A 25,346-nucleotide genomic window follows, 5' to 3' on the forward strand; every position below is an offset into this window, starting at 1 on the left:
TATATATAAATTACAGTAAAATGGTTTTTCAGTTTCCTTTTACATAACGCTTTCAAAATGAACATATATTGCTTAAAAGATGTACAAAACTGAACTTTCCTCCTAAAGCTACAATCATAACTCATTCAAGCCAAATATGAAAATTAGTACTGAAATTGCTCATTTTATGCTTTGAACTGTGGAGCAGATGCCAAAAAGTTCATATGATTTAGATAATATGATGAAATACAGAAAGAGAAGTAAGTTGATTTTATTATTTCCTCCATATGCATTTTAGAAGTTAAAATGTAAATATCAAGTCTTTATAGCTATTGAGAGCTGAGTTTTAGATTTTGCAATTATCTGGCAGCTATTCATGAGGAAGGGTTCTGTAGTTACACTCCTTGCATTTTTTACATTGTGTTAGGCAGTAGGGCAATATCTTTACTGTAGTGAGACCGAACCCACAATGCTAAGTTTTTTCTTCAGTGGGAGCCATATGAAGCAATTTTGCATAAAAAACCCAGAAATCAGATCTTTAAAGATAAGTAAAAAAAGGGGTTGATTTCCAAATATTGATTTGATTTATGAATGTATTTGTCTTGGTTCTGATGTACACAATGTAAATTAGAAATAACAATTTTGTAATTTTTGGAACTGCACTGTCCCTAAATTAAAGTAAAATCAGAATTGGACCATCTGTTTTAACTCTTATATTTCAATGGCACCATGATTGGACCCAGCTACCATTAATGATTTTGGATAGCAAAGTCTCCTTGTATGCTGTTTAAAGATGCATCAACTCACTCCAAATAATACTCCAGGGTACACATATAATGTTGAATATTTGGCTTCTTCTGTTTTCAAAATGTTCTTTTCCCAGAGACTTAAAGAAATACAGTTATTTTCTTAAAGATAAAAGTTTTGTACATCTCAGATAAAATGCTTTTAAAATATGTTTGGAGTTATATGAAGATTGCTTGGTTTTACACTGTTCGTGTCATTAAGGATGGAAGTTGCAAGCAAGACTTAGGGCCTTGTTACACTTCTATTTTAGGCAGCTCCTAGAGCTCGTAACATCCAAAACTAGTCTTAAGCACACTTTAGGTAGCTTAAAGTTACATCACTCCAGGGCAGGTTTATCTCTGATCCATGTTACATGGGTCTTGTTCCATTAATGTGTGGCCACTCCCCACAGATAAACTGCCCAAGTTGGAGTCTTCCAACATCCTAGGATACAGTGTCCCCCTACCCTACCATCTTGTTCTGTGTGGACAGACTTTCCACACCTTGAACTCTGCTGCCCAAGGGGTGGTCCTGGCACCAAGCTAACTTCCCTTTCTATCTCTGGGGCTGTGACCTTCCCATTCCCAGTGGTACAACCTCATGCAAACAGTCTGCAGAACACACACCATTTAGCCAGGACACAGGGCATAGACAGGTCCAGGAGTGGTGTCAAGAGGTGATGGCAGGGGAATAAGGTGGGGGCCAGATTGGGTCCCCATTATCTGGGACTTCCTTCCCAGGAAAGGGGCAGTAGCTCCCCAAAAAGCACTGCTCAGCTCCCACCACCCCAGGAAGCATGATCAGCACTCTCATGCCCCAATTCCAAATTAATTTATGTAATTTATTAAAACATGAGACTTGCTTTAATTTACTACTTCTTTATTTCTTTTTGAATTAACTTCTTTTATGTTATCTTTCCTGACTTCCTTCATTTCATCACCCTTTCACTACCCCATTTCCTCCTCCTCCTGTTTCATTACCTACACCTATTCCATTAATTATCTGTCTCCCCTACCAACCCATTTCTCCCACTCCCCTACCTAGAATAGGGCATAGAAGCCTGTCCTGGCATACCAGCCCTGTAGTGGCACCTCACCCCTATAGCTCCTAATCAGGCCCCTGCTCACCAGCCCCCTAGTGGCAAGTAACAGCTGTGCAGGTTGGGATAGTCAGAGAAGTTTTTTAGCCTTAAGGTGTAAGTACTCCAAATATGAGCTAGCACTAACACTGATCAACATTTCAGGAGCTCAAAGTGCAATGTGTAACAAGGCCCTTAGCTTTCACCGAAGTTTCAACTTCATCTTCTATGAGTTTTTCAGGTGGAATTTAGTATTATCCAAAAATATATATAAATGGCTATTAAAGCAATGAACCATGATGATGCGTATGTATGATGCATGTACTGCAACATCATTGGAAGGAAAAATGTTGAAACATTCAGCCTGGCATTATTATTCATTGATGGATAAGAATGCTGGATCCAGCTCAAGTAATACTTGCACTTCCTGCCAATTACAAATTAGAAAGTTGTCGTCTAAACAAATCTAAATAAATCGATAGGTCATTGGGATACTTATGTTCGATTGTATTCCACATAATACATATGTTTGACAACTAAAAGTGTAAAACCAAGCAGGGAAATTTAGATTATATTTGGTACAGAAATAACAGTAAACTAGCAGCTGCACATAGTATATGCATGAACAATTAGAGTTAATGTTTCAGGAAAAAAAGATGTATGAAAACATAAGTTCTTTGTACAAACTTGTGTACATAGAATGATCTTTTAATTACTCTGAAATGCTGGCTTTCTAGTCTTTCAGAATCTAATTGAAAGAAAATATGTATTTGTTTACTATTCTGACTTCTTTTTGACATCATCATGGTCAATCACCAATTGCTTATATTGCTTTACTAACAGTAATACACATCTTCCTCCTATTCCCAAACCTTTGCCTGCTTACATGAATAGCAAAATCCCGTTGAAGAAGTATTTACTGAAGAATACGTAACTGGAGAGGATTATGATTCAGAAAATAAAAAAACTGAGGAAACTGAATATGGAAACAGAAGAGTAGACTTCAGTGAATCTGACCTACTGGTAGATGGAGATTTAGGCGAATATGATTTTTATGAATATAAAGAATATGAAGAAAAACCTACCGATCACACTAATGAGGAGTTTGGTCCAGGTGTTCCAGCAGAGACAGATATCACAGAAACAAGCGTAAGTTGCTTAAAGGCAAATATGATAGAAATAGAAATCAGTTTAATTTTAGCAATTCTTCTTTAGTTGTCTGGATTGCTTGTTATAGTCTTTGGAGCATATAGAACTTGATCCAATGCCCACTGAACATGGTATAAGTGCTGCCATTGCCTTTGGAACAAGCTCAGTGCCTTTTTTGATGAGCCTTTATTTTTATTTATATTAATAATGTTCTTTTTCATAACTTTTGGGGAGTTCTAAGGAAAACTTATGAATTGAATGAAATTATGTATCTTTCTAAATTTTTCTTAATGTAGAAAAATAATAGAAATCTCCCTTACTAGATAAAAATGCATGACTTTTTTCATTGATTTCAAGATCTTTATATAATATTAGGCGATTTATGAGCTCATAAAATTTGTTATGCTAAAAATCAACTGAAATATATAGGACAGACTGAACAGTTTCGGGTCCTGTAATATCCTTTGTAAGAAAAGTATTTGGAGTGGAAACTGAAGGCCATAAATGAATGGTAGAGAATTCTCAGTCTCCCTCTCTGATGCTCTTTTCAAGGGTGAAAGCTTTGTGGCCTTGCAGATTTTTGCTGGCACCAAGACAACAGGGCAATTTTTGTAATTGGAAATAATATTCAGTATTGACTTTCTTGTTGTTGGCGATGAATAGTGTTCCTCTTCCCAGGATAAAGTCATTGCTTAGTAGAAAGATTTCACATTTTGCTTCAGTGTTATTTCTCTATAAAGGGTACAACCTGGCAGGGAATGTTGCTAATATGGGAAGCAGCTTAACCTCCCCTGTGGATTGAAAAAACCCCTGTGTGTTGTAGAAAGGGAAGATTTTGTGTAATATGCCTGTTCCCTATCCATCCTAGTTTTTTCTTGCACACTCAGTTTGGGATGATTGATTGGACTTGCTTTGAAGTTGCTCTCCAGTGCTACCCTTGAGCTTCAGTCCTTTATGTTCAATTTACTGTTTATTTTCCCTCTCTCAATCATGTGGTACAGTTGTATTTGTGACTTAATCGTATTGGTGCCCTGTGACATGGGTTTGGATTTATACTTCTGACATAGATGGTAACAACAGGAAGGATCAAATTCGCTCCAGAGGGGAGAGAGTCTGAGAGCCTGTACAGTCCTTGTGAATTAGCTGTGTGCTGCATTAAAAAAACTGTAGAGGAGTTGGTTCTTCTGTAGACACTCAGCCCCGGCATTCATTCTTTTGCATTGTCTTACCTGCAAAAAACATTCCTTGACTGTGTTTCTTTCATAATTTGTCTCATCCCTATGGAAACTCATACATTCAAATCATACAAACTTATTTTGATCCATTGACTTATTTCAGTGGACTGAATTGATTTTTTCTTTTGATTTTGAAGAGTAACCACTGCACATTGAAAACCACCATGATCAAAATTTAACTTTACATTTCTCCTCAAAGCATCCAAAAGTATTAGATCACACCAGAGACAAAATGATAAATTCTGTTAAGGAATACGATGGCAGAACTCTTAACAGTAATTGAAATCATGAAACTAGATCTCTGCTCTATCCTGAAAACGTTATATTTCAGAGTCTTCAGCTCTTCAGGATTTATAATAAATATTTTCTTAGTTATATTCACTATCTATAGTCAACAGAGAATTGAAAGCTTAACCACAAGACTGGCTAGACAAAGCCTTGGCTGGAATAATATAGCTGGGAAAGGTCCTGCTTTGAGCTGGGGATTGGACTAGATGATCTCCTGAGTAGCTAGGGACAGAAATTACCCATAAACTGGTCTGAGTGATTGGAAACCGGTTCAAATCTGTAACACAAGAGACAGGTCTGGCCCCCAGTCTCTTTTTTGGGTGCTCCCTCCCAGATATCGTTTTGGGGCCCCCAATGGGAAGAAGTTGTCATCGGCAGCGGGAGGAGTGGCAAATGGCCAGATGTGAAGCTGGCTGTGGCAGCAGTAATGCAGAGTGGTAGCAACCATCCATCTCCCTTCCTACAGCACTGATTTGGAGTGTTCAGGGCTGCAGGTGGCCCCTTAGCTGCAGGGCCCCCTCTGGACACAGGTTTTTCAGGATAGGATGGGCCAGCCCTGGCAACAGAAGTTCAGCACACTTAAACTGCTTTCAAAATTGCCAAAACTGGTTTAAGATAAACCTGGGTGGATAGAGTATCAGACTGAACTATTTTAGGTTAAATCAGTTATTGAACTTCTGTCCCAGATCCCCTCCAGGTTCACGTGAACTCACAGTCCCCCAACATCCCGCTGGGTGGGAGGGCTAGCCTTGCCCAGGTTGGCTACTCCAGCTGAGCAGAGAGGTTTGCTATAGCATCCCCTGGCTTCTGGCCTGGGCCACTGTAGGCGTGTGGCTGTGTTTCCAGAATCAGAAGTGAATGTCTGTTCACTGGCTTATCAGTTCAGTCTGTACAGTTTAAACTAACCTGAAAAGATTGAATTGATTTAGCCTCTGGCTTTTTGACTGTCTGTACTTAGCCCTGAAGTCCCTTCTAACTCTAATTTTCTATGATTCTATGAAATCCCTTTAATGTGACATTTTAACAGCTATAAAGATATCTCTTCATTTATTTTTTAAACACACAGTTAAGCTTTTATCTTGCATGGTTCATTTTAACTGGGAGAAAATTAAACAGAGTGAAAAAAGATTTGTTATGGCAGTGCTAGTATGTGCAGTGCAGTGGCCTGACCAGCATGTTATTTTGTGGTACTGCTGTTTTACAAGCCTACATGAAAACAAAACAAAATATCTTTTGGATTAAACTTTCATTGACTTCAGTGAAATCAACCTCAAGCAACAGTGAAGCAGATGGGGATGCTTGGAAGGCCAAGAGGCAAAATCTCTTTGCTCTTACCCCTCCTTCCCTTTCCTTAAGTTATAGACTCCCCGTTCAGAGTGCACAGGATTCTTATGCTTTATTTTATGATCTGAAAGGTGACTGGACATGGTATTTATGGAGAAAAAGGACAGAAGGGGGAACCAGCTGTGATTGAACCTGTAAGTACCTCAGCGGATATTTTTTCTTAAGTTCCCTATGTTTTTCACTGGTACTTTACTTCAGCATTAAACCACATAATTTAAAAACAGGAAGACAATATATTAATTGTGAGGTCCTCCAAGCCTATCAACAGTATTATTATGTGGACTGGCAGCATAAATGATATAGAAAAGCACCACTAACGGCTTCTTGTGTCATTCAAGTTAAGGACAGAAATTACACATAAACCAGTGTAAGTGTTCATAAACTGGTTCAAATCTGTAACACACCAGAAGTTGGGTGCACATAAACTGCTTTCAAAATGACTGAAACTGGTTTAAGAGACACCTGGGTAGATGTAATATCAGACTTAAGTAATTTAGGTTAAATTGGTTTATTAAAATTCTGCCCCAGATCTCCTCTAGGTTCAAGTTAACTCACAAGTCCTCAACATCCCAGGATGCTTTGCATCTTCCCTGCAGCCACTCCCCTCCCCACCTCCCTATGAGGCAGATGGCTAGCCTTGGCCCAATCTGTCTGCTCTAGCCAGGTAGGGAGGCATGCTATAGTACCCTTGCCCTCCTTCTGGCCTGGGCCATTGCAGGCATGTGGCTGCATTTCCAGAATCAAAAGTGAATGTCTGTTCACTTGATTATCAGTTCTATCTATGCAGCTTAGACAAACCTGTGAAGACTGAATCAATTCAGCCTCAGGCATTGGTTGTACTTAGCCTCAAAGGGACAGCTATAATGCCTCCTAAAATATAGAGAAGCTTCTTATGTACAAGAGATGCACCTCTATCTATGCTGTAGTCACTTCAGTGAATGCAGTTCATGTAGACGTACCCAAACTAACCATATACCTCGTGTCTTGAATGTTGCTAACAGTGTAGCTGCAGCAACAGAGGCTCAGTGAGAACATCAAACTTGCCTCAAAAGCTGGGCAAATGCTCAGATGATGAGCTCACTTTGAGCTCTGTGTTGCTGTGCTAGTCTTGCAAATGCTAAGACCGTTTTATTGGGTCAGACTTTTAGCAGGTATCTTTAAGCTTTGGGTAGTCTTTCAAGATCTGCATTGTTATCGTTTCATTATTCTATTTGTTTATATGAATGTGTTATTGTAAGCTGCCTTGAGCATTTTTGGAGAGGGAAGCATAGACATCAAATAAATAAATAAAATAAAGAGTGGTACCCCTGCTAATTAGTTTTAAATGAATTTAGGTACATCTATACAAATTGGACTCAATGCAATGTGTGTCTACCCATATCTTAAAGGAATTGGCTCTGCCTTTTTTTTTTTTAAACTTTCCACACCACTCACTGTGAGACCAGCCAATAAAATGTGTATTTTGGTCAGTTAATTACTTACTTCTGAAGTGGTAATATGGTTACATAAAAGCATTGCACCATCATGTTACACCAACACTATGGAACTTTCTGTTGTGAATGCAAGCTTACAAACCATAACATTTGTAGAAATTAGCAATGCTAAGGGAGCATGTGGCCTAAAAAAGCTTCTTAAGCTATAAATAATGATGTGATAGGGAAATTGCTTCTATGAAAAGATATAGTTATGTTGTTGTGTTTTAGTTTAGAAGACTATAATAAACCTGAATTAAAAGAAAAATAGGTTATATTACAAAATATTTTTCTACATTTGTGTAGTGGTTGAATAACTGTTAAAATATGTACTGGAGTTGTACCTGGTGGCTTACCTGCAGCACAGAACTGCAACAGGGATTAGTGCATGCAAAAACAAAATAATTTTAAGAGGAAGTTTAAGAAAATGGGATTAAATGGAAAGGTTGTCTGCAATATTAGGTGATTGAACTTTATTTCCTAGGACACCTTTCTAGTCTTAATACTCCCATCATTAGGTTTAGTATATCCAGAAGTCATTGGTCACAGAAAAAAATTGAGCGGAAGTTGAGACTGTAGTGCAGTGTCAAATGATGTGTGGAGAACTTCAGACTACATTAGCCCACAAAATGACTGTATCTTTAAAACCTGTCATTCCCATCATGTTAAACATAACCAAATCCCTTGCAATATTGTGTTAAAACAATTGTCATCATGAGTCAAGTAATGTTAGATCCATTGTGACCTGCATTTTTAAAGGCACTGAACTCCTAGGCACAGTTTAGTATTTTCATAATAACACTAAATGACCTGGATAAATTTCAATACACTGGCACTCTTACAGAATAGGACCAAAATAGTATTGAATCAGCATATGTGAGTTGAGTTTGAGTTATGATTGTCTTTATTTTGCAAATGATTTTCTTTAAAAATTGGTAGTACAGGAAAGGTGACATCATTGCCCAGAGTAATTCAGGAAAATTCAGTACAATTAGTTTACCTATATGCTTCAGTGGGTGCACTGGTAAGTGAAGCATGGTCCTTAAGAGAAAATGTTAACCTTGGCTGCTTTGGAGAGTTGTATTTCTGTTTCAGTGAAAACAGGAGTGTCTGGAATAAGAAAATGGTCCCCATTCAAACATAAGACTTAAATTATTTTTCCTGTAATTATTTCTTTTTGACTTCTAAATTTGTTTCTGTTTGTTTTTTTCCCTGTAGGGAATGCTTGTTGAAGGACCGCCAGGAGCAAGAGGACCTCCTGTATGTGGCTTGTTTTTATTTATTTGTACTTGTCATTTTATTCGTTTTTTCTCATCTATTAATACCTCCTCCTTTAGGCATTTGATTTGTCTCTTGTGCTTTGGTACATCTATATTAACATAATTCAAATTGAGACATAATTTCTCATAGGTAAAATATACTATTACAGGGTACAGTACGAAAGGGCTTGGTTCTAGTGTGATAATGAGACAAAGCTGGTTGACGATCGATTACTTGTAAAAATTTAACCCTGACTTACTGGTCAGAACTTTTAAAAACTTGGCTATACTTTTTTATAGGAAAAAAAACAAATCTGCCTTAATATTTGGAGATAATTATATATGGGTCTTGAATGTAACCTTTTTGCAAAAAAATACACACTTATAAACATTGCTCCAGTTTGTCATACAGCATAATTATTTATGGGTTGTTTTTTCACAGGGTCTTACAGGTCCTCCAGGTTTACAGGGTGCTGTTGGTCCTCCAGGTGATCCTGGTGAAAGGGTAAGTTAATATGTAGATTTTTCAGTAGATTATAGGTATATCTTAAACTGGTTGTTAGTGAAGTTAATGGATGAGATTGTGAACTGGTGCATATTGACACAGCTCAAGAGAAATTGATGGGGATGTACTGATTTATACCCCTGAGAATCTGGGCAAATATCACTTTCAAAGTAGCAATACACAGTGCAAACGTAGGGGGAAAAAGAGGTTAATTGTGTCTCAGTGGTTCTCTCAAGCTAGTTAAATTCAAGGAACACCTGAGAAAATGCCAGCTTTTAGCTTTCACTTGTGTTTTAACTATGGAAAAATAATAGACTGTTTCTTCTGTTGCAAAGAACTGAGAAAAATCTGGAAATTTGAAATAGGAATCTGTAGTGTCAAAGCCATTTTGACCTGTTGTGGCACCCTTCAAAGTCTCTGACACAGCACCTGAGGGTGGTGCGACATCCTGGTTGAGAATTACTGCTCTAACTCTTACTTCATTGTGTTATTTTGCTGCAAACAATTTTAAAATGTAATAAAATAATTGTATCAATCCAATTACATATTCCTTACATAAAGTTGAATGACATTTAATCAAAAATGTTTGAACAATAAATCATTCAAAGATAGGGGCAGACATACTGAAATGCAGTATCGAACTCCATACTGAAATGCCGGAAATAGTGTCTATTCTCCAGTTGAACTATATTGGACATACTCCAATCTTTACTGGTGCAGCAAAGGACAAATGCATGTCTTAGCCGCATTAAATGACATGGTGTATGAAAAGTTCAGCTCTGACCATACATAATATTAAAATTGTAGTTTTAAAATATTTTTTTTCAACTTGTATATTTAATTCTGCTATTATTTAAAGACTGTATCTTCACAAGTCCTTTGCTAGGTCTATAACTTACATAATTTAAAGAAAGTTTCAATGCATTTAGTTCAAAAAAACTTTCTGCTTCAACTGACATGATGTGAATTTCACTCAGCTTTAAGAATGACAATTTATTGAGGATACTAGCATGCACATGATATATTTGTGTGTAGGAGGCACTGAGAGTACTTCAACAATTCACTGTGTAATTTGTTGTAAAAATAGGACATACTTAGATATGCACATTTGTATTCAATATTTGCTCTTAGAGATTTAATAAATCCATAGAAATGTATCCTTTTATACTGATAAAACTACACAGAAACTTCAAAGCAGCACAATGAAATCACTTAAGGTGATATTCCTTTGCCAGTTAAGTGGCAAGTGCACAATAATTTTTTTCTTGAGGCAGACCTCAGACTAGATGTACCAAGTCTCCAATTCTGACTTGGGGTTCAGTCTTAAAGAGTCTTCATAAGGTCACAGGAACCCCAAGAAGTAAGTCATTATGCAAGGTCAAAGTCTAATACTTTAATATTAAGGTAAAAGCCACTTAGAAATTCAGTTTATGCCTGCAAGACAGGTTTCTTTTCTTTAGTTGGGGTTCTTATTTGTTTTGTTTTTCATACTATTGATATAATTGTTTTAATGGTATCTTAAATTTTTCACTTCAATGAAACTTCTATGAAAAAAATTTTCTAAAAAAAAAAATCATTCAAGCAAAGGGCATTGTTCAATTAAACATGTTAAATAGCAAAATTATATCTTCTGATTATGGAAAGATATACTCCAGTTTTGCCACAAGGTCCACAATTTATAGAGCCATCATTGATGATGGAATTCAAATTTTGGTATTAAGTAGAAATGTTGCATCCTGATAATTATAGAGAGTTGCCTCAAATTTATTTATTGACCCAAATTTAAGAGCGCTCATGTTTTACATATGTTTTACATATGCCCTTAAGAAGAGGACAAGTTTATGCAAAAGTTCCCCTTATGTGCATCACGGAGATGAAGTTTTCCCATAAAAATGGTGCTATGAGGGAAGAAAGTGAAAAACTAATTTAACTAAAGCTTTGTTTGGGACTACAACCACTAACTAATGCCTTGATCACAATCACATGGCCTGATTTAGCTTTACTTTGGTTACTGTACTTTGGGGCCAAGTATAGACATTACACTTTTACCAGTATAAATGATTAGAGAGTGGCATATACCCATAACAGAATAGAAGTTTGACACATATAGACTGGTTAAAAAATGGCAGAGCCTGGTCTATGATTTGCCCTCCTCCCTTCCCCACTCAAAGCAAATATGTGTTCTGTTTGCTACCAAGCTAAACCACATCATTTACAGAAAACCACTTAATTTAAATCAATTCTGCCTCCGGCTTTTGAATGTCTGTACCTAGCCCTGGTGGATATAAAACCCATGGCTTTGTAGAGTTTTAAATCCTTTAATATTTTTTAAGTTACACCTTAGCTTCACTTTCCTAGAAGATGTGTAGTGCTTGTTTTTAAAATGGCATCATGTTTGTAATATTCAACAATTAAATTAGTGATGCAGACTTGTCAACCCTCACCTTAATTTATACTGGATTGATAATTGGTGCCTCCAAAATTAATTATGTCTTAGATTCCCACATTGGCCCTTTGAATGACAAAACTTATGAATACAAGTATGGAAACTGGTAGTCCTGTAACTAGCAGGATGTGCTTAGTTCATATAGATGTATCTTCTATAATATTTTTCATTTTCTTTTGTTCTTAAAGGGCCCACCAGGACGTGCTGGCCTTCCAGGAGCTGATGGTTTAGCTGGTCCCCCCGGTACCATGTTAATGTTGCCAGTAAGTACTATTGTCATTACATGGTAGTCAGTTTTTGTTAAACAATACTTTTGCTTCCAGAAAAGGGAGATGAATCAAGATGAGAAAACAGGTGTCCTATCCTGCAGGTGGTTCTGCCTTTGGCATGCAACATAAAACAGAGATAGTCACTTGTAATCTTTTGAAGGTCATTTAGTATGTTTATAACACAGAAAACATGTCAGCACTTTGCATGGATTGGACATTTCTGATTTCATTCAAGATACTGCAGGTTTTCTTGCTTGAAGGTTTGTAAGCATATTCATCACAGTACTGCTCTCACTAGAGCAGGAGGAGGAATATTCCCAAAGCTATTAAAGCTATCATACCACAGGGTGGCAAAACATAATATATTACTGAGTGCAAATGAAAACATTTTTTCCTGTAGAATATTGCTTAGGAATTTATAAATAGAATGCAAATTACAATGGAGCTTGTTTGGGGAGATAGACTGGGTATAGATGCTTATTGGTTGCCATTACTATACTTCCACTGAATGCTTAGGCTTCCCCATACACCAGTTGTATCAGTGAAGAAAGGAGGCAGTTGGAAAATGTATTTGCTGTTTAAAAGAGAATCAATGAATGATTATTAAAATGTGTTATATTTTTGAGCTAGTACTTTCTTGAAAGTTCTCTTAGATAATGTACAGGCATTAATTTATAGAGCTACAAAATGCTGGATCTTTGGGGATGCTTTGTAATATTACAAAATTATAGTGCAATTGGGGCACACAGAAGTGTTATAGCTAAAAAGTTGTCTCAAAAAAGAGCGGTCTAGTAAGGAAATAAGAAGGCTTGATCCTTGGGTTTCCCTGACCCAGGGAAGCTCAATCACTGACAGCCTACCGTAGGCATTTTTCTGCTAGTAACTAAAATTACTTTGGCTTTCGTTACTCAAGATGCATGGCGCATGTTTTTGTTAGTGCTGCTTTGCAGACATTAAACATTGATTCATCTCTTTCATTTGCATTTTAATGGCACGTTACATAAATAATAAGAGGAAAAAAAAACAGACTTCCTGTTTTTACAAAATGTTACCATTTTATTTATATGAGATTAGGCTTGTTCTCAAATTCAGTTATCAGTTGCTTAATATCCACATTAAAACTAACGTCACTGCTTCTCCATCTTTTGGAATGGAATGAGTGACACCAGAGTAAAACTAAAGGAAAAAACCAGGCACAATGCCTTAAGCAGCAGTTTGTACAATTACAGTGAATACCTTGTTTACTTTGACTTCTTTTTTTCCTTTTGATGTTTGTAGTTCCGCTTTGGTGGTGATGGGGAGAAAGGTCCAACAATCTCAGCTCAGGAAGCTCAAGCCCAAGCAATTCTTCAGCAGGCTAGGGTAAGACGGACATTTTTCCTAATGGTCAAGTAAATGTGCCCTAAAAATATATCTGTACTATACTATAGTACTATAGTAGCAGGGACCTTTATAATATATATATGTAGAGGGGAGGGGAGGGAATCTTCATTCACACGTAAGAGCCCTGAATGTAAGGGCAGAATATTTAATAAGTTTGCTAATTCAGTATGGCCAACACAGCATCTAAGCAGAACACTGCAGGACATTGGGCTGATAGTTTGCTGAGATATCCAGATCAGTTTACTTGAATGTTTACTTGCAAGTTCTGTTGATTCTGGAAAGTGTGGTATGACCTCCAGAAAACATATTTAAGGTGAAACCATTTTGCTTCATGCTTTCTGTGTTGTCTAGCCTTCCAAATGGCTTAACTGATGGACAAGTCATCATCAATGTGGCTTAGCTACACGAGCGTGTCTTGAAATATTAGGGCTTCTTGTTTAGCCAATAGTAGAACAGTTTTCAACTACAGACAAAGTTCCAGTTCCTAGTATTACCATTCCCTTGTTAAAATATAATCATGTTCTATAACTCTTCCTACTGAGAGGACAAAACCTACTATGCAAATATAGGCACATTCTATTATAGTCTCAATAAATAGTAAATAATGCAGATATAGGGTAACGTATTGTCTGTACACTTGTGATAGCTCAACGTTTGCTATCTTTCCCTTACGCTTTTTAACACCAGTTGAAAAGCTGAGCAACATAAACATCTATCCATGGCCTAAACAGCTACTTGCACCATCAGTGAATGAATGAATGAATGAATATGCTATTATATAATTCTCATATCTGGTTTTGTAGCTTTCTTGCTTTTTCTTGGAGTATTTTAGTGGGGTTCTTTTTTCATTCACAGATTGCCATGAGAGGGCCACCTGGCCCCATGGGACTCACTGGAAGACCAGGTCCTGTGGTAAGTTACATAAAATAAGGATAACAATTTAAGTATAGATATCAAAAGTCCATGAAAGTAAGCATGCCAAGGAGCTTTTAGATTACTACTCAGTTTGGCACTGTGATCCTGAACCAACATTTTAAAAACACAGCATATGTAAGAAGAGTAGAAAATCGGGTGGGAAGCTGGGCAGTTTCTAAAGTACATGACCAGTCTACTTGTAATTGTAATATTCTCTCTTAGGAAATTGATACTTTGCAGAGTCAAATAATCCACTAAATGTCATAATTTAGCACTTAACATCATTCAGAAAACCATTAACTTATACCTACAACAAGACAAAATAACAACTGCTACAACAAAGATCATAGGCTTTGTAGAAAAGTAGTCTTTTCTAAATTTATCCCAGGTTATTATATTTATTTTCTGATATATGATGTAGTCCTTTGAATTTAGAAATCAGTAGATTTGCTTTCTTGGAAGAATTAATTAACAGATATTCCTCTTCCCCTGCCTAATCTGTTTCTCTGATTTCTCCTCCATGCTCTATCTGCTGTTGTGTTCCCTGCCCCCTCCCTGATCATCCATGTGCCACACACAGAGGCTGCCGATGCCATTGTGACATGTGCCACAGATTGGTCACTCCTGATTTAGATGATCTTTGCTACATCCTATTATGCAAAGCATCATTAAAATATTGTCCAATTGTACAACAAATTGCAACTTTACCATTCACAATGACATAAATCAAACATCTGTTTGCAAAACATGGGCAAAAACATATTTAATTATTGCATTTAATAATAAAGCAAGTCATCAGCATAGAGCAAATAATAAGAAAAAATCTGTGAAATGTTGCAACTAATATCCAAAGTACATTTCCTCTTTCTCCATTTCTCTTGCCCCTTCCTTCTTTTATGTGCTTCTTCAGGAAAAACTCATATTTGAATAGTAGCTAGTGTTTCAGCATCAGGAACAAGTTATTCCCCCTTCCTACCTTTTATTTTTTCTTTTTGTTATCCTCACTTCCTTAATATACAGTTTATTGAATCCGCTATTAGTTAGCAAGGAAGAAGACAGATTAACAGATATGCAAATTGCATTTTGTGTAGAAAATTTTTTCTTAACAGGGGGAAAAAATTGTCCCTACTTGTCGTGCCACAGGCATGTGCAGTTTGTGGTGCCACAAACCACTTTGTGGTGATACAAGCTGCATGTGTTGCCCATTTAACCAGGCATGGCACTGCTAATTTTGCAGCATGGGGGAAAAATTTGCTCTGGGGTTTTCCCATGCTGGGGCTCATTGCACCCCAGCCAGATGTGAGCAGCTGGCTGGGACACAGTATTCCTCAAGACTGGGAAGCAGGCCGCCCTGGGCTGAGTGCCTGCACCAAGGCATGTGGAAATGGGAGAGTTGCCTGCTTCCATTTCCCAGGGCTGCCCTTGTGCTGAGGCACATAGAAATAGGAGACCTGCAAATTTGTGCCACTGCTAGTTGTACTGCTGCAAGTGCATGCCCCTGCTCATCTGGATGCAGCCATTGAGGACACCTTTTTATGTAAGGATGACAGAAAAGTTGGCAAAGTGGCTTTGTTCCATTGTACCCTCTCAGCACAAAATGTGAAAGGAATATCTGTGGAGGGCAGGACTCAGTCTGATGCCCTTATATTTCCACAACTTTTGGCTGCTGGATGTTCCCTGAGAAATTATTGGCAGCTGTGGAATTGCTGTAAATTTGTACCCTGTCTTGATCTGGCAAGCTATGTCCCTAGCATCATGTAGCTTCAAAGAGCTCCTTTCTTGCCAAGTTACAATGAGCTACTGAAAGACCAGTCCCAAGGATTTGGCACTTCTTATTTATATAGGTAAAATGTTGTGGCTTCAGCTGACTTTCAACTGAAAAAAAAGGAAAGTTTACTCTGTCTTCCAAATTTAAATTGCTGGGGTTTAGCAGTAATTTTCAAACTGATATACTGAGGCAAATTTTCTGTTGACATAACTTTCCTAAAACTAATTAAATTGTCCCTGATGTCCAGCAGAGAGTTTGGCCTACAGTCTTTTGGTTGATCACAATAAATTAAATTATATTTATAATAAATCATTTCAATTGGTTTGTTTTTACACACAAAAAAACCTAATACCCTGTTTTCAATGGTGTAAATCAAGGGACTTAGAATATCACATTCAGCATATGCAGACACAATAGATATTTAACTACAGTTCACACTTACTCCATTTGTAAAAAAAAAAGCAGTAGATCCCTGGAAGGGTTTAGTTCTATTTATTGATAGTTTTGGCCATGCTCCAGTGCTGGGGCACATGTTAGAAACATCAGTGATTCTTTGTATGCTGTTTAATGACTAGCTATTTTGCTCTTAAACCACCAGGAGGCTCTAGAAATCCAGCTGTACAGATCTGGCAAAATTTAAGTCAAGATTCCCAAAAGTCACTAGTAATTTTTGGTGCCTCAGTTGCTTGTGTGCATAACTTGAGATGTCTCAAAAGTGGACTAATTTTCAGAGGTTGTAGAATTCTTACCTTCTGAATAGTCAAGTCCAATCAAGAACTGGAGTGAGCAAATTCACTAGTTACTTTTGGAAATCTTGACCTTAACCTGACATGTTTTTGGTTTTTTAACTGAGAGAATCCCTATTAAATATGTTAAGAAGCATATTAACTGTGCTGTAAAAAAAACCAACCCTTTCCTTAGCCAAGAAAAGTTGCTGTTAATTTTTTAACTTTATAGGGTAAAGCGTTCACACAGTTAATTTATATAATACATTTATATAAGATTTTTGTCTAAAGAGGTTCCTGTTCATTGTGTAAATGTATCCTGGACAAAAGCTATTTTTATACAGATAAACTGTTGTGAACAGACAACAGCTAGCCATGGTATCTGGTTCATGTTCAGAAACAACTCAGGATAGGATTGTTACTTTAGAAAAAATGCTGAATTGAACTGATGCTGAAATCCCATGAGAGAGAGTAGCTTCTTTCATCCTTTATTAATGCTGGGATTCTGTATTTTTATATCTCAGATAATAGAAAAATATAGTTATGCAGATTCAGCATATATTTAGAGGCCAAAATGATTATGAATTTGATCCAAAAAAACACTAGTAAATGAAATAAATGTATAGGAGTCTTTCCATTCATTACACTGATCTCAAAACAAAAAAAAAATAAATAAAAATAAAGCAAGCCTTCAGATTGTGCTGTATTTTGATAGCTATACAAAACCAGAGAAATCTGGTTTCAAGTCCTGTTGGCTTCTACCTGGTACAGGAACCAATCATGAGTTTTAAAAGCCCACATCCCTACTGTTCTGGTATTTATCTTGCAAACACTAGTATAGAATGCAAGGGTTAAATATGATCCTGTTTAATTTGGTTGGTTTCAACCCTTATTTTAGGGTTGAAGATGTTTTGAAACATAGTTTGTCAAACTTCAAGGAAATAGAATTTCCAGTTCCACAGACTTATGTGCTGGTTTCGTAATCACTAATTAAAAGGTGCTACTATTTTTTAATTAATTTATGAAACATCTTTGTTTATGTAGCATGTTTGTGTTTCCTTAAACTTACAGTATATTTTGTGTATTTTATAAAGGGTGGACCAGGTTCATCTGGTGCTAAAGGTGAAAGTGGCGAACCAGGTCCCCAGGTACAGTAAAAATTACTGGAATATTTTACCTTTTTATGCTTTCCAATACATGGAAATACTTTTAGATAATTTATTATAGATCAACTAATTATTTATATCTTTTTTACAAGTAACTAAAAGACAAATAAGTTGGCTTGGATAGTGCTGCAGGAAATTGAGTAGTTCTTGAAATTCATTTTGAAATGTGAAAGTAACAAGCTGCCTTTGTGTTAAAAAATGGTCAATTATCACACACACTGTAATTTCTTGAAAACTGTTTTTTGAAATAACATTACAGGCTCTTTTCTCCATTTAGTATCTTACATGCTTATAGCTGCCATTAATAGCAGTGTCTCCAGTCTTATGACTAGAGGATGTGATCTTATCAGATTTCATAAACAGAACAGGGTTGAACTCAGAAAGTAATTAAGCAGGAAATTTCCAAGAAAACTTAAATGGTACCAGAGTGGCATGGGTGGCTCAGTAGCTGCTGCTCTTCTTTTTTTGTTTGTAGTGCATCTGTCTCTCTGCACTGGTATTAGAAACGATTAGACTGTGGGATGCAGTAGACTTTCAGCTAAACCTATAGCTAAGTTCATCACCACTTGTGCACATTGGGCATTACTTAAATATTTTTATGACCATAGCTCATGTTTGTATGATAATTTGGAATGTAAAAAGAAAGTGTTTGTCAAAATAATTATCTTCATGACTGACTTTCATTTTGATGTTGCTAAAAAAAGTTTTTGCAGACCAACGGCTTGAAATTTCCATAGCCATCCTATCAAGATACTGCATCCAAAGTTTTTTATGTAGTTCTGAAAAAATCACAGTTTGGGTATTTAAAAGACTAACTCCTTATGCTTTTCTTCAGTTGACTTGTTTAGCTAGCTGTTTGAGCCTTGTGCTACCATATTTAATATGATTTTAAGAATTGACTTGTTTAAATTTAGGGTCCTCGAGGTATTCAAGGTGCCATTGGTCCGAGTGGAAAACGGGGTAAAAGGGTAAGTAATGCAGAAGCCCAAACTATATTTGGTTTAAAAAACCTGAAATCCCCATGAAAAGCAATTCTTCTTGATTGCGTTGCATATCATGAGTTGGCCTCTTTGTGTTTGCATTTGTTTGCAGGGTCGCCCAGGTGCTGATGGTGCTAGAGGGATGCCAGGAGAACCAGGATCAAAGGTATGTAATGATCAGGGATCCAGGCTTTCTGTTTGTGCTTGAAAAATGCAGCAAAACCCAAATGTTCTCCTTTAGAGGAGAAAAACATGTGAAATGATAGGTTTCCCCTTGCAGGCTGGCAGAGTTCTGGGCTGGGAGAGTGGGAGGAGGGCAGTCAGGCAGGAAGTGCCATGTGCATGCGCACACGTACACATGCACATGGCTGTCAGGCAGCCTGGAGAGCAGTTCCCTGAAGGTAAGCCTGGCATGGAGGTGGGGATGGGATGACGGGGGATTAAGGCTCCCATAGTGAGGGAGGGAGGGAGTTGGGCAGAGCCCGCATGGTGTGTGTGGTTTGGAATGTGTGGCCATAGGATCCAGGAGGGGAGTGTGATGGGGCCACAGGCAACTTGTCCAGGGGGTGGGGGAGTAGCTCCCCACCACTGTGTGTGCTCCTAGGGGAGCATGTGCCCCCCAGTTTTGTGTTCAGGGTGAGGGTGGGCTGGTAGTTGCAGGTTTGGGCTTGCTGCCCTGCTGCCCTCCCCCCTGGATCCCTGTGGCTCAGTGGGTGGGACCTACAGCTGCAGGGCACAGCGGGACAGTGAAGCTCAGTGCCATTCCCAGGAGCCCATGCCACCTCGGTGACATGGGGCACAACTTTGTGCCTCCAGCCCCACTGCTGGAGCAGGAGGTGCTTCGCCATGGTGATGCAGGGCCCACAGTGGCAACACTGAGCTTCCTCACCCAGGTCCGCTCTGCCACACTTTTCCCTGCTGTGCCAGGTCCTGCCCACTGGGTTGCAGAGGCCCCAGGGGAGGTTAGCAGGGTGGGGAGTCCAAGCCCACAAAGGGCAGCCCAGACCTGCCCCTCCCCACCCACCATGGGCTCTGCTCAGGCCATGTTGCCTGTGCAGGAGGGGGAGCTGGGCTTCATGCTCTGCTCTGCTGCAGCACCTGCCCCATCTCACATGTGGCACTGCTGCAGGGGAGGGCAGGAGGCTGCGGACCCAGGTCCCTGGTCCTGTAGGCCTGGGAGCTTGGGGCTCCTTCTGGCAGGGCTCAGGGGCAAGGGGCTGTGGGTGGGGAGTGAGGGTAACCACCAGGGGTGGCAGAGGCAGTAGGAGGGGAGTGAGGGATGCCAGCAGAGCCAGGGGGATGTGAGTGGGGAGTGAGGGGCACTAGCAGGTCCAAGGGGCTGTGGGTCAGGAGTGACTAGCAATGGCATGAGCAGGGCACCAGCATATCAGGGCTGCTCAGTGCCACAAAGCAGTAGGGGGACACAGCTGAAGCTGGACCCGCATCTTGGTGAGTGAAGGCAGCAGGTGGAGCTTTGATTTTCCATAATAAAAACCTGAAAACCAAATTCCAAAATGTATAGGTATTTAGAATTTATTTTATTATAGTGATTGAGGCACTGGTAGGCTTCCAAATGGCTTTATAAGTGTAAATATATCAATAAAACACTGTGTTCAACTGATACGTATGTATATAGTGGCATTTCATTTTAATCACAGAAAAAATGTGTATTTGGGGGGCTTCAATCAGAGAATTTGGACTTTTTTTAAATCATAGAGTTTGCAGCTTTTAAACAGAGAATACCAGGATCCCTGGTAATTATGAACCATGTGACTGTATTTCAGTCACAAAATGAATTATGCATATTTTAAATTAGGACCAAACTCTTAACATGCCAAACCAAATGTCAAAACAATGTAGGAATCTGCTGTGCAAGGAAAATATTGAGATTTCAAACAGTTGGGTTAGACATAATAATCATCCATTTAAAAATATGTGAATTAATAGTAATAGTTGTGTAACCTTTAAGCAAATTGATTCTTCGGACCTTATTCTGACCTCACTAGAACTATTTTAAGTGTTGCTGGAATTACCTCTGGAATTCTAGGGCAGAAGTTAAGCCCTTTGTCTTGCTATAGTTTTCATTTCATAAAAGACATAATGACAACAGATTGTAAAATATTGTGTATAATAACTTCCTCTGCTTTGAACAAAAGACATAGGACTACAAAGAACCAGTTTCTGGATATATGTGCTAAACTTCAATAACTTATTCAATAGGTGTACGCATGCATCTGTGGGTAGAACTTAGCTCACTGGGATAAGGTGTAATTTTACTAAGAATATTACAAAATGTAATAGCCGTTTACTAAGGCTGTAATTTCTTCTTTCCTAGGGTGATAGAGGGTTTGATGGTCTTCCTGGTCTGCCTGGTGAAAAAGGTCACAGGGTAAGATAAACATGCATGTTTATATAACAACTTATGAAAACGGTGGTAACATTATATCAACTTAAAACAAAAAGCTGTTCACTATGAACAGTTTACTGGCAGAGAATGTAAGAACTTTATGTTAAAACATACTGTCAAGTTATAAATGTAACAAATGTTTCAGAAAAGGAAACCATTAACATGGAAAATAGTTAACCATCCACATCAACATTTTTTTGGTTTAAATATAGTTCCAGAGATTGGGCCATATTTTCAACTGGTGCACGTTCTTTAATTTGTTTCAGATCAAACATTTTGCCATATGGATTTAAATTGATTGTTCAAAACAGGTTGTAATATCTCAGTAAATTAATGCATATTATTTATACTGTGGGTACATAGAAATGAACAGAGAAATGCAGAGTTTTACAAGAGTTTGGAAATATTAAATGTTGCAGCTGTCTTAAGAATATCACCTCTGACTTGATTCTTTTTAGCATTGTTTGAAATTTTTCCTAATCATATAAATTAAGGGAAGTTAAATGGTTAAGCTTAATGTCTAATTCATGGGGATTGCCTCAGTCTGGGAACCTCAGACACAAGCTCCAGAGAACTTTGGGAATGACCAGATCTGCAAGCTATTTTTGTTGTCTTTCACTTGTATGAATTTAGTCAACTTTATAGTTATCCTTAGACAAACAATGCAAAACTATTTTCCTGTTACACCATAAAAATCAGTCAAGCTAGATTTCACTTAGCTGTGCTTGGGTGTGTAGAGGTACCAGTGGAATAGCCTTCTGTTTTGAATTCCATCCTTTCTCCAGGGTTTAGCCTCTGTGCTTTCCATAATGCAGTTACTCTGTTAGTACCGTGTTATGCTAGGCACCATAAAAGGAGTATGAAGAAAGCTAGAGTGTGTTTTCCTTCTGCCCCATATTGGAGGTAGCTTGCAGTAGATGGTAGAAAAACCTTTACTTGCCACGAGTTTTAAGAGATACTTAGTATCTCAAGCCCTTTGTTTAAATGCAGCTCACAATTCTCTTCATCCTATTTCCTCCATCTTCTTCACAGATCACACTGAACCCTAATTTGATGTAGTGACCAGCAGAGGGTGATAGCAAGATCTGGTCACCATTTATCCTCACATGTTATGTGACAGCTAAATAATCCTTTCAAATTGGCTCAGGTTCATTGGATCCATGTCATTCTTCTAATCTGGCATAGCTGAGCTGGCAATTTTTGGGTGTATCTACATGAGACGCTTTATTGTGCAGTAGATTAGCTGCTGCACATAGTTACATAGTGACGCTTTACTGCACAGTAGATTTGTCTACTTCACAGTAAAGCATCACTATGTAATAATGTGCAGCAGCTACTGCACATTAAAATAGGCTAATGCACTGTCTTCTATTACCTGTAAATGCAGGTAGTAATGCACAGTTGTGCATGGGTACATAGCTGCCCAGGCAGCAGGGTGGTGTCTGCTTTCTAGCCCCTATTCCAATTGGCCAACTGGAGCCAGGACTGGGACATTGTCCCCTGCCCCAGCAGCTGCCTGCTGCCAGGGCAAGATATAATATTCTACTCCCCCTCTACTCCAAGATCAGAGCAGGGGTTGGGCAGCAGGGAGCTGCCCAGGGTAAGGATGTGGGATGGGAAGCAGCTGTCCTGGAAGTGGGATAGCTCCCTTCCTCCATTCTCTGGAGCCCAGGCCTGACCCTGGTGCCCCCTGCAAGCCCAGGGATGGCACCTGGGGGAGCCTAGAGCTCCTCCTGGCTGCTGAATGGGAACAGAGCAGAGCAGGAGCAGCCTTGGCCTGAACTGCTCCTGTTGGGAGCAAATTTGCTCTTGATGGGCATATATGTAGACGCTCTACCAGGGAAAGCTTACTATGTAATATTTTACTGTGCTGTAAGCTTTAAGCACATTAATTGCACATGTAAACATGCTCTTTGTGATCTTCAATGTACAGAATAACCTTTTTTTCATACTTTTATTATGGAAGAATATTTTCAATGAACAAAACATGTGCAAATCATACATTTGCAAGGGTTAATAAAAAGAATAATCTTTCCCAAATTTTCTATCCTATTACTTGATAAATACAAAACACTAACATGAAAATGAGAGTGTGGCAAATCTGAAACAAATCAATTCAAAATAAAAATAGATGGATGCAACCCTTTAGATTCACTGCGGTCTATTACCAATAGTAAAATGCACAGAAAAGAATAAACAGATCAAATTGTTTCTCCTAGTGTTACGTGTCAGCTATGAGAGAATTGATGTTTAAAAAACAAAACAAAATCCTTAGAGTATTCTTTTAACAAACCTTTTCAGATCTAGTCATTTTTAAGCTAGTAACAAATACTGTAATTTTCAGGCTGGATGTCCATCTGAATGATAAACTTTAACCAAACACAAGTTGTTGGGTTAAGTGTAGAGAAACTGGAATAAAGTCTGGACAATATAGGCCACGCATTTTACTTTATACATCTGAGGATCCAGCAAATAGCTGTAATCACCTCTGACCTGGTGCAGATTGCTCATTTCACCATCAGTGACACTTTGTGTTTGGGCTCTGTTGATAGGGCTAACTACCAACTGAACACTCATGTTTTTTTCTTCAGCCATATGTGCCTGTTTTGAAGCTAAAACATAGTTTTATAGACACTGATAATAAAGATATTACTATACCACATCTCTGAATTTTAATTCTTTCTCAGATGAATCTGTATAATATAATTGCAGATAACTGCATACTATAACTCGCGTATTTGTACCTGTTTGTTAATGAAGCAACATTTTATATTGAAATACAATATGCAGGCAACACATTGGTTTTCATTTCACTCTCCCATCCTTTATTGTTTCCAACCCTCCAGAGTTGCGTTGCTTTAATAAGACTTTCTTTATCCTGCAGGGAGATCGTGGCTCACAAGGACCTCCTGGTTTACCCGGTGAAGATGGATCAAGAGTATGTTACTAACCATTTCAGATTCATTATATCAGTGGTAAAATCTAAAATGAGTTCTTATGCAACAGAAATATTTTGGTGGCATATACTCTTCACATTGAAACTTCTGTGTCTTATTTAATGACAGGGAGAAGATGGGGAAGTTGGACCAAGAGGTCTTCCAGGTGAAGCTGTAAGCAGAACTTTCCTACTGTTCTGTTTCTGGCCTATGCACTGAACATTTAACAAAGTTAAATCAGTCTAAGATTTGTATCACTTTCTTTTCAGCTTTTCTGAGCCTCTAATATGAAAAAAGGCAGTCCTGTTTGAAAAGTAAACAGTGGGACTTTTTTTCTGGATGAGGGAGAACTCCAGCAAAGTGTCTAGAATTGTCAGGGATGAATTTAGCTCATTATATGCAACTTCCATAATTCTTAGGTCTGATTTTCATTTTTTACAGCTGCTTAACCTCACCAGGATTTAATGGAATTGTTCCTAATTTGCATCAATTTAAGTGAAAACGCAGTCAGACCATTGAAACTTCTAGGAATTATCACTCTCCATGTAATTACAGTACATCAGAGCAGCCTCACTGCTTGTGTACAGTGGCCCTTCCCTTTTACTCATGCCACTGTTCTCCACTGTATGCTTTTGCTTGTTTCTTGCACAAATATTCCACTGATGCATGTTGAAATTCTGCAGATGCTGTCAGTGCAGAGCAGCAATTTGTAATACAGACAAAAAGCACAGGTTTGAAAAGGAGAATTTTATCTTAAAAATCTGATCTATACACTTTGTAGTCACAAAATAGCCAAAAAATATGCTGAGTCAGAGCAGTGATTTACATCCAGTCAACATGTGATGAAATGGGAGTCAGGCCTTCCTACTTTGACAACTGTGTATAATGACATAAAAAATGAAAAACAGAAACCACTTAACATTGTGTCAAATCAAAGATGATATTATAGAGAAAATCTGACTCAAGAGAACAATTTCATTGATGCTAATGGAATTACTTGTGTAAGTTGAGGAAGTCTGGTGTTTTTTGTGTGGAAATATTTGCATTTGTTGTTGATGCTAGTAATAAAAACAATCATAATAGTACCCCAAAAGAATCATTTTCAGCTGTTGAACAGTGATCCTTATCATTCAGAACAGCAGCATTTTTCATTTGGTGTAGCAGTAGAGAGGATGATAATAATATTAAAAAACCCTTTTTAAATTAAATAAATACATACTGTTTTATGGGTCAAATCCTCCATTCAGCCAAAATGT

The 25,346-nt window shown here is 38.0% G+C and overlaps 1 protein-coding gene across 2 annotated transcripts in view; it reads left to right on the top strand.

Moving 5' to 3' along the window:
• The window catches only part of COL11A1 (collagen type XI alpha 1 chain), a 255,815-nt gene that overhangs the window by 87,339 nt on the left and 143,130 nt on the right, over positions 1-25,346 (top strand). For both annotated transcript variants that reach the window (XM_019531004.1, XM_019531003.1), the window contains exons 8-20: positions 2,738-2,992; positions 5,931-5,993; positions 8,550-8,591; positions 9,033-9,095; positions 11,730-11,804; positions 13,089-13,172; positions 14,049-14,105; positions 17,696-17,749; positions 18,682-18,735; positions 18,860-18,913; positions 21,083-21,136; positions 24,039-24,092; positions 24,220-24,264. In XM_019531004.1, the coding sequence (XP_019386549.1) occupies positions 2,738-2,992; positions 5,931-5,993; positions 8,550-8,591; positions 9,033-9,095; positions 11,730-11,804; positions 13,089-13,172; positions 14,049-14,105; positions 17,696-17,749; positions 18,682-18,735; positions 18,860-18,913; positions 21,083-21,136; positions 24,039-24,092; positions 24,220-24,264 (954 nt within the window). The remainder of the gene's footprint in view (positions 1-2,737; positions 2,993-5,930; positions 5,994-8,549; positions 8,592-9,032; positions 9,096-11,729; positions 11,805-13,088; positions 13,173-14,048; positions 14,106-17,695; positions 17,750-18,681; positions 18,736-18,859; positions 18,914-21,082; positions 21,137-24,038; positions 24,093-24,219; positions 24,265-25,346) is intronic.

Source organism: Crocodylus porosus, unplaced genomic scaffold (assembly GCF_001723895.1).
Source record: "Crocodylus porosus isolate Cpor-Errol unplaced genomic scaffold, CroPor_comp1, whole genome shotgun sequence".
In the NCBI taxonomy this organism is placed as follows: domain Eukaryota; kingdom Metazoa; phylum Chordata; order Crocodylia; family Crocodylidae; genus Crocodylus; species Crocodylus porosus.